A 13,010-nucleotide genomic window follows, 5' to 3' on the forward strand; every position below is an offset into this window, starting at 1 on the left:
AACGAGACAGCTTATTTTAAATTAAAATTTTCGCGATAGTTCACCTTTAAAGCATTTGAGATTATTTTAGCTGAGCAGCCAATCATTTTCTGCACTTCTTTATATGTTTTCCCCTCTCAAATCAACGTTTTTATCAAAGTACGCTGTTCTTCAGCGAAACTACCCATTATATTCAGATTTTCAGAGAGAAATGCACTATAACCAGCATGCACAACATTTGCTGCCTTCCTTACTTAAATAAAGGCCGTAATTGACACCTGTTTTTTGATACTATGAATGACCTCACTAATTGGAATTCACACTGCTATTACTTGGAACAAACTATTATTATTTTGAACAAGACTCAACTAATGATTCAGTTACCCAGAATCAGCATGCATGTCTTGACTGTTAGATCTGTTGGTTTTCTATTACTATACTACTATTACACCTACTATTACACCCACTAGTAAATCATTTGCCACGTAGAAATATAATTTCTACCAAAAACAGTGATTGATCGGGTTAACGAAGTCTGACTGCTATTATTCTGAACACGACTGTAACTATGTATACATTTACCAGCCTCATGTAGTTTTGCATATCACTTGTTAACTGACAATCCATGTATAGCTCCACTCTATGGGTGTATGAATCCATAGCTATTGTTCCCTCGGTACTTATAGTTTTGAATTTGATCATATTGAAGTTTAATAGATGGCAGTTGGACCATCCTCTGTTTAGAGAAGAGACACCTGGAACCACAGATCTTTTGTGTAGTCTGAGCTGACAGCAATGCATTTACTTCCACAACTCCCACACTGATTCACAGACAGAAGATGAAAAATCACCTCCTAGAATAACTTTTGTCTGAATGCCACAGTGGTACAAACAATTATTTTACAACAGTAAAAGTTGTAACTAGACTTGATCTGTTTCAAAGATTGTTTGGTTTAAAACTTGATAAAAGATTTCTGTTATGAGCATGAAAATCAGGTGAGAATCAAAAAACAACAACCTTGTTAAAGGAACAGTTCAGTGTAAAAAACTGGGTAAATAGGCTGTGCAAAATAAAAGATGTTTCTAATATAGTTAGTTAACCAAAAATGTAATCTATAAAGGCTGGAGTGACTGGATGTCTAACATAACAGAACATAACCCAACTTCCTGCTTTTCAGCTCTTTAACTCTGAGTTTAGGTGGCCATACATGGGCCGATAAAAGCTGCCGACAGATCAAATCGGCACCTTATTGGCTCGTATATGGGGCCTCCAACGTGCTTCCCTGATCGATATCTGGCCAATGCCAATCGAGCAGGGCTAAAAATCCTATTGGTTTGCGGCCTGCACCCGTCCTGCGATCTGCCCGCCTGCATTATGATCTGATCATTGGCCCTATTCCCAATGATCAGATCATTCCAATATCGTCCACCTCAAGGTGGGCATATCGTGAAGAGATCTGCTTGTTTGGCAACATTGTACACCTTTAGTCAGTTCTGGGCTCATTTATCAACACTGGTTAAATTTGCCCATGGGAAGTTACCTATAGCAACCAATCAGTGATCAGCTTTTTAAAGCCAGCTGCATGTAGACTATTGAAAGGAGCAATTTGATTGGTTGCCATGTGTTACTGCCCAAGGCGCCCAGTGTTGTAAAATGACCCCATAGCGATTATACCATAGCAATCAATATGCAGCAGTTATTTCTAATAAAAACTCTCCCCACACAAGAATTAATATGTATGGAAAGAAGGGAGGAGCTGTTCAGTTTTAAAGGGATACTGTCATGGGAAAAACATTTTTTTTCAAAATTAATCAGTTAATAGTGCTGCTCCAGCAGAATTCTGCACTGAAATCCATTTCTCAAAAGAGCGAACAGATTTTTTTATATTTTTTTTATATTTAGCACCAATCCTGATTTTCTTACGAAATTCGTGAGGATTTCCAGACCTTTATCTATTCCCGGATGTTGAAGCTCTGTCATTGATAGATTGGTGGATATGTATTTCTTAATTCTGAGTGTTAAAACCTGGAAAATTAGGTTGGAAGGCAACAAAGAGAACTGTGCGACTGTCATTCTCATTGCCATTAGTAAGAGCTATTTCACCTCAACAAAAGGCTTGGAGTTCAGGTAGATTAAGCTGTAATTAGTACCAATGGGCTTTAAAAGGTCAAAGGTTGTGACACTGTTTGCATAAGGGGGAGTTAAGGTCACCTGGGCTGTTTCAATTAAAAGAAAGGAATGGTAGAGGTCTGTTTGCTTAGAAGCAAGATGACAACTTAGACTACACAAAAGATTAGACACTTTTCCTAAATAAAGATAAAGATAAATAAAGAGTTAAAAACAAACAAAGAAGCAGTGTTAAATTCTAATAAAGGCTTGGGCAGCACCACTGACAGAGAATGCAGAATAGAACTGACAGATTGTTATACCATGTTTCAGTCCACACGTCCAACATCTTTTTTAAAGCAGACGTTCGCTTTCAGCAAACAGTATTTTTGGGATAAAAAAATATAGGAATACGCAGACAAAAACTGTGCAAGGGTTTGTGAATATCTTTAAATCTTGCTCATATGAGGTAAAATATGATATTAAATTCATAAATGTATGCTGATATTAATCATGTATTTTTATTTGAGCAAAACAAATTTACGATTAAATAATTATCAGACATAGAGCTTGAAACTGTCCTATTATGGGGGCTGCATCTGAGCGCAAAAGAGCTGTATGTAGTCCCCAGGCCACCTGTAGCATTTTTCAGTTGCCGACGAGAAGATTTGTCCCCGTCAGCCACTGCCCTTTCACCACTTTTGTTATGCTTATACCAAATGTTTTACCTTTCAAACAGTACAAAAAACTTTACATGAAACCATTGTATTTCTCTAATTATAACAGTAGCTTTGGTTCTGTAATTATTTCCTCTAGTTTTGGGGGAAATTTCCAAAGTGACTTTAAGGGGCAGATTTATCAAGGGTCGAATTGAAAATCCGAAGTAAAAAAATTCAAATTTCGAGCTATTTTTGTGTACTTCAACTAGGGAATAGTCCAAATTTGAATTTAATTTAAAAAAAAATTGAATATCATAATTTATCATGTACTGCCTCTTAAAACTTCGACCATTCGCCATCTAAAACCTGCCGAATTGCTGTTTTAACCTATGGGGGTCCTCCTAAACCCTATTTGAAATCAATTGGTGGTCTTTGAAAAATCACAAGTTTTTTTTTTTTGAAAAATACTTTAATACAATCTTACTTCAATTTGAATTCGAATAGAGCCTATTCACCCGCAGAATTTTTTTTTATTTTATAAATTTCGGTTGGTCTGTTTTTATTTGAATTTCGAAGTTATGGGAGTTAAAAAAAACTCCCATTACTTCGAAATTCGACCCTTGATAAATCTGCCCCTAAGTGTATTGCATAAATCGGTACCTTCTTATAGTGGGCACAATTCTTCAGGCAATTTGATTGTGTAGTGGCCTTCTGAAGCTGGCAATACATGTAAACATCCACTGAATAGAAAAAAGAATCTAGAACATAAGCATGGAGGAAGGAGCTCCAGTGCCAATTTTCTAATGTTGTACCACTGTTAAAATAAATGACTTTATTTATAAGATATATATATATATATATATATATATATATATATATATTGCACAAAAGATCAGCTATACCAGAAATTTGTGATAATGAAAATATTATATGAGAGTATACATCAAAAAATATATGCTTATATACATATATGTTTTATGACATAGAAAGCAAACTTATTTAATAGTATAATTATCTCAACTAAATGCTAAAGTAAGTGGGTAAATGTGGTTTTTGTTCTGGGGTGACCGAGAGACTGTGGAATAGTTTAATTTTCACATACTCTGTCAGTCAATTATCAGTCTTCCTGAAACACAGCATTGCAGGTCTGATCAATTTGTTTATTATCATTACTTAACATACTAGTTAATGGCTCTTTTATCTCCAGTTTGTGCAACATGAAGAATTGACTAACCAGTAGCAAGGTGATAGGTGATGTGATGAGGCAGACACACTGAAAGGGAGTCTGGCTATTATGCTTTGACTTTTCATGCTTCATTCACTAAAGGAAGCAAGCTCTTTCGCTGTGAGATTAATTCGAAGGATGACAACTAATACCTCCAATCTGAAAACTAACTTGAAAGAAATATGCACCAAGCAACTGTCTGTTGCCAGTCACCCAGAACCAAAGGCCTTTTTAGTTTTTACTCAATAGTGCAGAGGATCAAAGAGAGAATGATTCTGTAGGATTAGTCTTGTCCACAAACATAGGCAGCTGTGTGGCTTCAGGGGAGCAGAAACAATTGGGAGGTGTACATTTGTCATAGATTTAAGTCACTGCAATTTAGTGTAACCTAAGGGTCATACTTTTCAGAAAGCAACCAAGGCACCACTTATCACAATGCAATAACATAAATATGTATTTTCTCTTAATGTAAGACTTTCACTGTGCAGTGCTATCCTGTGCTTTGCCCTGTGGATTGATATACAGTGCAATGAGATTAACGCTAAATGTAATTTAAAAAAATTGGAACCCACTGATTGTGCTAAAAAATCCATTGTTGACCTCACGGACAGGGCCTCTCTGGATGGTATCATCATTGATCATAAGTATATCACAAGCCTTGGCTTAAAGGGGACCCGTCACCTGAAAAAAATATTCCAAATCCTATTTTATCACATTAGTTGAGCAAAATAAACTTTAATTACACTGTATAAAGTATTTGAATCCATCAGTCTGGGAATTCATAATTATAGCAAGCAGGCAGGAGCCATTTTGTGGACACTGTTATTAAGACAAGCCTTGTATCATCTCAAAATCTTGTTTGTGCAACAAAATGAGGGAACTGATGTTGATTCCAATGCACTGGTTACAGAATTAAATGGTAAAGAGAACGGGGGAACGTGGGGAGTGCAGTGACATCTAGTAAGTGTTGAGTGAAAGTAATTGCCTGCCCCGACTCTATGCCTAGGCATAGAGGAGGGGCAGGCAATATTTGATTGACAGCTGAGATTTTTAAACAAGTTTACAACAGCTATGAATACATTAATAAAAAAAGAATTTGGATTTCATGTTTAACTTGAAAAGGACTTTTATTATACAGATTTTTATGTCTGGGTGACAGGTCCACTTTAAAATTGGTTACACAGGGCACAGTTTTTAGGCATGTTTTTGTTGTTCTCATGGCCTACAAAATGTTGTGATCCTGCTGAAAGGGCTTCTACAGAAGTGTTGTCTCTTTTCAGGGGTGATGAGCCTTAACACCAGATGGTGAGGGTGATTGGCCAACCAAGTAGCTCAGCCAAAACATTGGCCATTGTTAGTGCTGAATCGTCAGATACAGGTAGAATTCTATTGTTTCTACTTGTATATCTGACGATTCAGCTCTACATGTGTGTATTGAAACTATCGATCTTTCCAAGAAAGATCGTAATTGTTACGTATATGGCCACCTTTAGAGTAGAGAGAATGAAGATAACCAGTTATAACCAGTTATAATACACAAGTGCCATGACGGTCCTGTAAATGATATCATTATAAGCGGTGCTTTGTGATGTAATTTCTGTCATATGACTCATTGAAACATGTTATGTTATAATAAATAATGTACCCCTTGTTGTAATATATGAGGATAATTAAAGACACCTTAAGAGTTTTATGACCTTTTAAAGCACTCAGCCTTCGGGCTTCATGCTTTTATAGGGTCATGGATCTCATAGGTGACTTATATCAGTGATTACATTATTCAGTATATAAATGCTACACATTTTTTAAATAGCTATTTACTTTTAAGTATTACTGTATGATTTTATGACATGAAAGGGTTTCAGGCTTAGAAAAATTTATGAGTTTAAAAAAGCTACTTACAGTGTTTCAGACGGAGTAAAAACTTAAAGCTATTTTTTCTTGCTAAATACTGTAAATCATTTTTGCTTGCTAAATACTGTGAATACCGTTCTCCGAGATCTGTTGAAAGCTGCCTCACTCTTTGCCATGACAATTATATCTAGCCCTGTAATACTACGCCATAGCTTGCAAGACTTTTCTATGTACATGCACTTCTTATACATGACTTCTATTATCCTTATACAGTACTTGATTGTAGGGGGGAGTAATGTTTATTGATACTTTAATTCATCCAATGAAGCACAGTTTTCTACACTGGACGTTGGTATCCATTAACATGTCTTTTATTCTAGGTGAAAGGCAACGATATACTGGCGAGAGAACAGGATTTGATGCAGATGATTCAGATGGAGGAGACGATGATGATAATGAGGATGAAGATGAAGACAGTCAAGCAGAGTCTGGTCTTTCAGCTACTCCGTCTGTCACTGCTAGCCCACAACATTATCCCTTTCGGAACAGCCAGCAAGCGGCTTCTAATACTGATGAGGATCCACAATTGCAACATTGTTTTTCCCAGTCCAATTCTATGGACAGTCTTCCCAAAGCTTTAATAACCAGAATGACCGCAATGACAACTTCCACTATCTGCAGGCCAGAGAGCCACGAGGAGAGGAGCAAAGTGAATTTGCCACGAGAAACTACAAGTCCACCCAGTGCGGCATCCTCTCCAAAGTCTTTATGTCATCAAATGTCTGTGGATTATCCAGAGGCAGAAGCAGAGAGCCTGGGTGCCACAAAATCTGTGCATGTACCCAGTGTAATTAATTTAATACCAAAAGTAAGTCATTTAATGCACAGAACTATAGCTTGCATATACAGTACACTATAAATACCCACCTCAGCCAAAAGGTCCACGCATATTAAACAGATTAAATCATTATTTTACTATTCCAATATAATACAAAAGTTATGATCCTGTAAATTATATATTTTTAAGCAGTACTTAGTGATGTCATCAGTTATCTGTAATCTCTGTCACATGATTTAATATGGTCATAGAAAACCTCCATGATTTATAATATCCTAATATTTTACAATAGAGGGTATATATATATATATATAACTTGACCCAGAAACATGTTGCATGATAAACAAAAACTTATCAAAACTAAAAATTTGTTAAAAGCCCCATATGTAAAATCCTCACAGAAACCAAATTATTTGTTATAAAAACAAATATGAACGAATATGAATAAGTGAATATTCCAGCAAATATCGGAAATTGACAAAGGTATTTATTTTAGCTGTGTGCACAATTGAGAATGCATGTCGAACCCAGATGGTAATGTGCTCTTATTTTGTTAGTGGTACTAGTGCTAATGTGTCCATGCTGCCCATTGAATGCACAGCACTCAAGTGTTTGGTCATACAACTAAATCCTTACAGCTCAACATTATTGGGTTATTCCGAATGTTAAAAAGTCCAAAATAGTTTTTTTTTACTATAAAATCCAAATTTTTAGTTGGAAAAAATAACTAAAATTGACACTTTTTTGAGTTTGCAAAAAGTCAGAATCCAAATACTCCATCTTCAACCTGCTGGGGTCCTGTAGAAGTCAATTGCAGAGGTCCTATTTGCAAATTGAAGATATTGTCTGCACCGAGTTTCGTACGGTAATCTGAACATTTCTGGCTTTTCCGTCAATTTCATGAAAAATTCTGACTTTTCAGGTGTCATCTGAAAGATTCACATTTTTCACGCAACAATTCAAAAAATTTGCGGTTTTCATACGACAATCCAAAAACGTGATTGTGATTTTAGTTGATTATATTTTTCCACGGATTTTTAATAATAAAAAAGGGTAAATCGTGGACTTTTTTATTTAGAATAGAAAAATTCGGACTTTATTAAATAACCCCCTTAAACTAGCCACACACAGACTGACACTAGCTTCTAACTCAAAAATCAGTATGCTGGATAATAAAACAGAATCAAGTTAATGGAGTTTTGGGAGAAGAAAAGTAAGTAGAATAGTCGTTAGTATATACAACTATTACCTGTATTAGAAATACCTCTTTAAAAGCCAGGGTTAGCCCTGCAATATGTATAAAATATTTGTATATCATTTTTTCTTATTTCACCTTACACATACAAAACACAATATATTACAATTTTAATGTACCTTTAATCCATGTTGTTCACTGCAATCCTTACAACAATCTTAATGTGATTACAAGGTTAATCAGTTTTGCCAGCAGTGGTTCCTTTATTCAGGAGATTTTGAACCACAGCTACTGTAGATTTTCTATAGGTGTGTCGGTGTGCTATTATTACCCTTAAAACCGAAGTTCTTGCTAAATTTCTGCAATAAGTAGGATTATTTTTGAGAAGATTTTCCTTCTTCCCTGTTACATTGTAGCATTGGCATCAAGCATAATTTTTGAAGGAGGGCCAATAAAATACTAGGTATTTGGAAACTATAGCAATGGGTATGGCAGTAGATACTGCATTCCTTAAAGGAGAACTATCACAAAAATTACAATTTTATATATGCCTCATCATACTGAAATAAGAAACTTTCTAAATACAATCAATTAAATATTCTGTATTGTTTCTGAAATAATCAAGTTCACTATCCCTCTCAACATCTGATTCTCTTCAGTCTTCTTGCAGCAGTTCGGTGTCAGATATTCATTGACATTTAGATCCATATCTCATGGGGGGGTGGGGGTTTCTTTCCTAGAAGATGTATTAGAAATCACTCAAATAACTGACTCCAGTACAAACAAAATATAACAAACCAATTGCCTTTTGCACAAATCCTGCATGTAGAGAGACATGATGTTTGGTGATTTTAATAAAGTGAGCTCTAATACATCTTATAGACAGGAGCCCCCCTGTAAGACATATTGGATCTAACTGTCAATGATTATCTGACACCCAACTCCTGGTGAAAAGAGCAACAGATGCTGAGAGAGGGATAGTAAAGATAAACTTGATTATTTCAGAAATGGTATCAAATTTGTAATTGATTATAGTTATAAAACTTCTTACTTCAGTATGCTGAAGCTTATATTAAATTATCATTTTCGCTATAGTTCCCCTTTAAAGACATGGAGTGGATATCTGGATGAATGCAGTGCTACCTTTACTTGTTGGAAAACATTTTCTCTATAGAAATATGAGTCTTAATCAGATAGAGTATGTGGCGAGTATAGAGTGTTTAACAATTCTGTGCATGAGCTTTTTGTGGGAATGTGGTATATCTATGGCTATGCCTAGAAGAGACAGTTCATGCACCCATGGCATCCATGAAGTTTGTTTATAATAACAGAGAACAACTTAAAGGTTCTTAATTGATCCTACCAAGCCAGCATGTTTCCAAGGACACTGACTGTGACCTTACTAGTATCTCTGACTTTCTTCTCTACTGTTAATATTTTTTTTTTTTTAAAGAAGAACAATCTATTGGAGGATACTGGTTATGATATATCACCTGAAAAACAACAGATTTGACTTCCTTCCTTATTCGGTGTATCATTCCTCCTGTATTCTGAGAATATCCTGCTGCATGTAATCAAATTGATTGTCGTTCAGATTCAGTGGTGTGTAGCTTTAATTAGTATCTTAGACTGCAGGTTTCCTCTTTATAATAATAACTGGCAGTGAAAGAAAAATGTTCAAATGGGGTAGCATACGGCAAGATTATTTGTTAGTATCACTTCAGCAGAGTCATTTGAATAGAAATGTTAATGTACCCATGGGGAGAGAAATGGGCAAATCTTGCAGGATTAATAATAGCTTGCTGCTGGAAAATTCTAAAAGCATAATTATGAAGAATTTTGTTCCTCTTGTATAAGTGCCAAAATATCCATAAACAGGCTCAGCTAGAATGTAATAGATTCACTATACAAAATCCAGCGAGATCATTATTAGTTGTAGAATAGAATTATGGTGGTATACAACTGAGTCGCATTTGAACTTGTTGCACTGGCAGCTTAAGAACATATGGAGCTTAAGAATTCATGGAGCAAGACTATGGGGGTTATTTAACAAAATCTGAATTTTTCTGATATTTTAAATAAAAAAGGAGGATCAAACTAGAATCCACGATTTACCCTTATTTATCATTTAAAAAACATGAAAAAATCAGATTGGGAAAAACCGCAACTTTTTCGGATTGTTGCATGAAAAACTTCCCTTTTTCGGATTTGACGCCGAAAGGTCAGAATTTTTGGGATTTGACCCCCCGAAATTTTTTGTATTTGACTCCCGAAAAGTCAAAATTTTTTGTGAAATCGTCAGAAAAGCCTGAAATATTCTGATTATTGTACGAAACCCATCGCAGACCATAATATCTTCAAATTGCAAATAGGGCCTCTGCCATTGACTTATACAGGACCTCAACAGTTTGAAGATGTATGCTCGGTTTCAGAGGTTTTGCATCCTCGGTGAATAATAAATCTGGAAAATTTCAGGTTTATTTTCTACTAAAAACTCGGATTTTATAATAAAGAAACTCCTATTTTTTGAGTTTTTTTGCATTCAGACTTTAATAAATAACCCCCTAAATGTCCCTGCTGTCTTCTGCTGGTCTATACCCTGACTTCCTAAGCGTCACATCAAAATGCATTTCTAAGGAATCACATAGGACTGTTAATCATCCAATGTGATATCTTTAATGAATTACTAATATGTTTAATCCAGGCACTTTTCTATTTGCATAGAAGTTCAGGTTGAAAAAGACACATACATCAAGTTCAACTTTTTGCAGAAGTAAATTCTACTTAACTTATAGCTTAACTAGAGGAAGGGGAAAATCCTATAAGTAGCTGTTTCCATTTTGTCTTAGAAGGTGAAAGCCTTTATTCTTGACTCAGTATTTGTGCCATTACTTGGACCAGCATTGTGCCTTAATTCTTGTCATTTCATATGACCCACTTTGCATTTATTACAGCTGGTTGAATCTGCCTTCATCTTCCATCAAATTTGAATTCAGATTTACAAATGTTTTAAGAGATTTCATTGGGAACTGCTCAGAGAAAAAATATATTTAGAATATTATTGTATGACGCCATAACTGTATGTTATTGAATGAGGCATCCTGTGAGTGTTAGCATTTTGGCAATAAATTTGCTGGAATGTTCCTTTAATGTCCTGGCTTTAGAATTGTGTGATTCAATCTCATATTTTTGGATTTTCTATTTTTTTACAGGAAAAATTGTCTATGAATATGCCTTCTTCGCCAGTCGACCGAAGTACGCAGACCATGGATTCCTATACAGACGCCACAGATAGTTATGTTCACCAGCATAAATCAACGAAGTCCACTCAGCAGCCTTCTTCAACGGAACCTCCTCATACACATCTTTTCAGCCATTTACCTTTGCATTCACAACAGCCAGCAAGATCACCCTACAGCATGATTCCAGTAGGGGGAATTCAGCTTGTTCCTGCTGGTTTAGCAGCGTACTCCACATTTATGCCATTTCAGGCTGCTCCAGTGCAGCTTACCATACCTGCAATGGGAGTTATACATAGAACTTCATCTGCTGTCGGAGATAAGACTGCAGAGGTACCCAACACCCCAAATCCTATAGGAGTGGCTGAAGTAAATGGTGTTGTACCATGTATTCCAATAGGTCAGATTAACATGGCTGGCTTAAGTGCACCCAATTTACAGCCATTAAATGTGGAAACACTGAGCATATTAGGTCTTTCTAATACAAATGTAGCTCCACAGATTCACCCTTCTGGGCTTACTCTGAATGCAGTTGGCTTGCAGTATTTAACTACAAGTCCCCAAAGCAACCCAAGCCCACAGACTCACATTCCTGGCCTCCAAATATTGAACATAGCTCTGCCAACTTTAATCCCATCTATTAGCCCAATAACAGTTGAGAGCCAAGGAGTCTCCGATCAGTCATCTTCATGTAGTCCAGCAGCTGGGAAGGGTTCTGCCGCATTTACTGTGGCAGACACAAAAAATATGAAACAGACTGAATCCCTACAAGGATCTTCAGGGGTGCAGGATTGCCATAAGATATTACGTGATTTGTCAGTCACAGAAGAAAAGCCTCTAGGTGGTTGTTTGACTGCTGACAAAGGACCTCAATCTAAGCAATGTTCTAACATCAGCTCCAGTAAAGTAAAAATCTCTTCATCAGCAGATCTGTATGTAAAGGCTAATTCTGACAGTGCCAACAAGCCTCCTGTTAGTCACACTTTTTCTCTTTTAAGGCATCAGAGAAGAACAGAAATGATCTCTAGGCAGAGCACTGTGCAGGTTTGTGATTCCAGCAGTGATGATGATGATGAAGACAGGCTGGTTATAGCAACCTAAATACTTCTTACCATTTTTTATTTAAGGTCTTGTAATTCATTTGGAGTGGGAGCGGCACAAAGAGACACTTAAAGGTTTAATTGAAAAACCTTCTTTATCTTTAAAGCACATTCTTTCTTAAACATTACTTGTGCAATCATGAACTCTAGACCAACAATTATTTTTTTTTTTTTTATATATATTTTATTGTTGTCTTCTATTGCCATTTTTTGTAAATGTTGTATAGACAATTGTGCCTTCAGAGTTTTATGTGTAGAAATCTGTACATATTAGTGAATAAAGAAATATATATATATATATATATATAAATATGTACATAACCAAGGTAGTTGCTTGTGTTTAGTACAGAAATATCTCATGTTGCGTTAAAAGATTAAATTATACTTCACTTATGTATATGTTGCACTGTTAAATGTCATTTTTTTTATGGATGTGGGGCAAGTTACTGTGTACAGGTCTTGTATGTAAAACTCCATATTTATTGTGTCCATATTAGTCTTGGAAATGGTCCTGTCCAACTTTGTGTACAAGAAGGTAGCTTTACACTTACAGAATTTCTGTGTTAACAAATGTTCCAGTAAATTTTTTATTACTGACTTTATTTGCTCGTATTGTGCCTTCCTCTTTTACCTATAAAGATTAAATAATGTGAGTTCTTTTGATCAAATTGACTTGAACTTTTTGAAGAAAAATCCAGTGTAACATTATACTAAACCAAAAAAATGACTGAATCTTCATCACAAAAATTAGGGAAGGACTAGGTACTGAGGGTATGAAGAAGGGGTAGATTATGGGTGTGCTGTGTATACACTA

General features: G+C 35.7%; 1 protein-coding gene across 2 annotated transcripts in view; it reads left to right on the forward strand.

Moving 5' to 3' along the window:
- The window catches only part of hivep1.S (HIVEP zinc finger 1 S homeolog), a 136,912-nt gene extending 124,114 nt beyond the window's left edge, over positions 1–12,798 (forward strand). For both annotated transcript variants that reach the window (XM_041567219.1, NM_001095541.1), the window contains 2 exon segments: positions 6,205–6,692; positions 11,070–12,798. In XM_041567219.1, coding sequence (XP_041423153.1) covers positions 6,205–6,692; positions 11,070–12,197 — 1,616 coding nt within the window. In that variant the 3' untranslated portion in view covers positions 12,198–12,798.
- Positions 12,799–13,010: the final 212 nt, after the last annotated feature.

Source organism: Xenopus laevis, chromosome 6S (assembly GCF_017654675.1).
Source record: "Xenopus laevis strain J_2021 chromosome 6S, Xenopus_laevis_v10.1, whole genome shotgun sequence".
Classification (NCBI taxonomy): Eukaryota; Metazoa; Chordata; class Amphibia; order Anura; family Pipidae; genus Xenopus; species Xenopus laevis.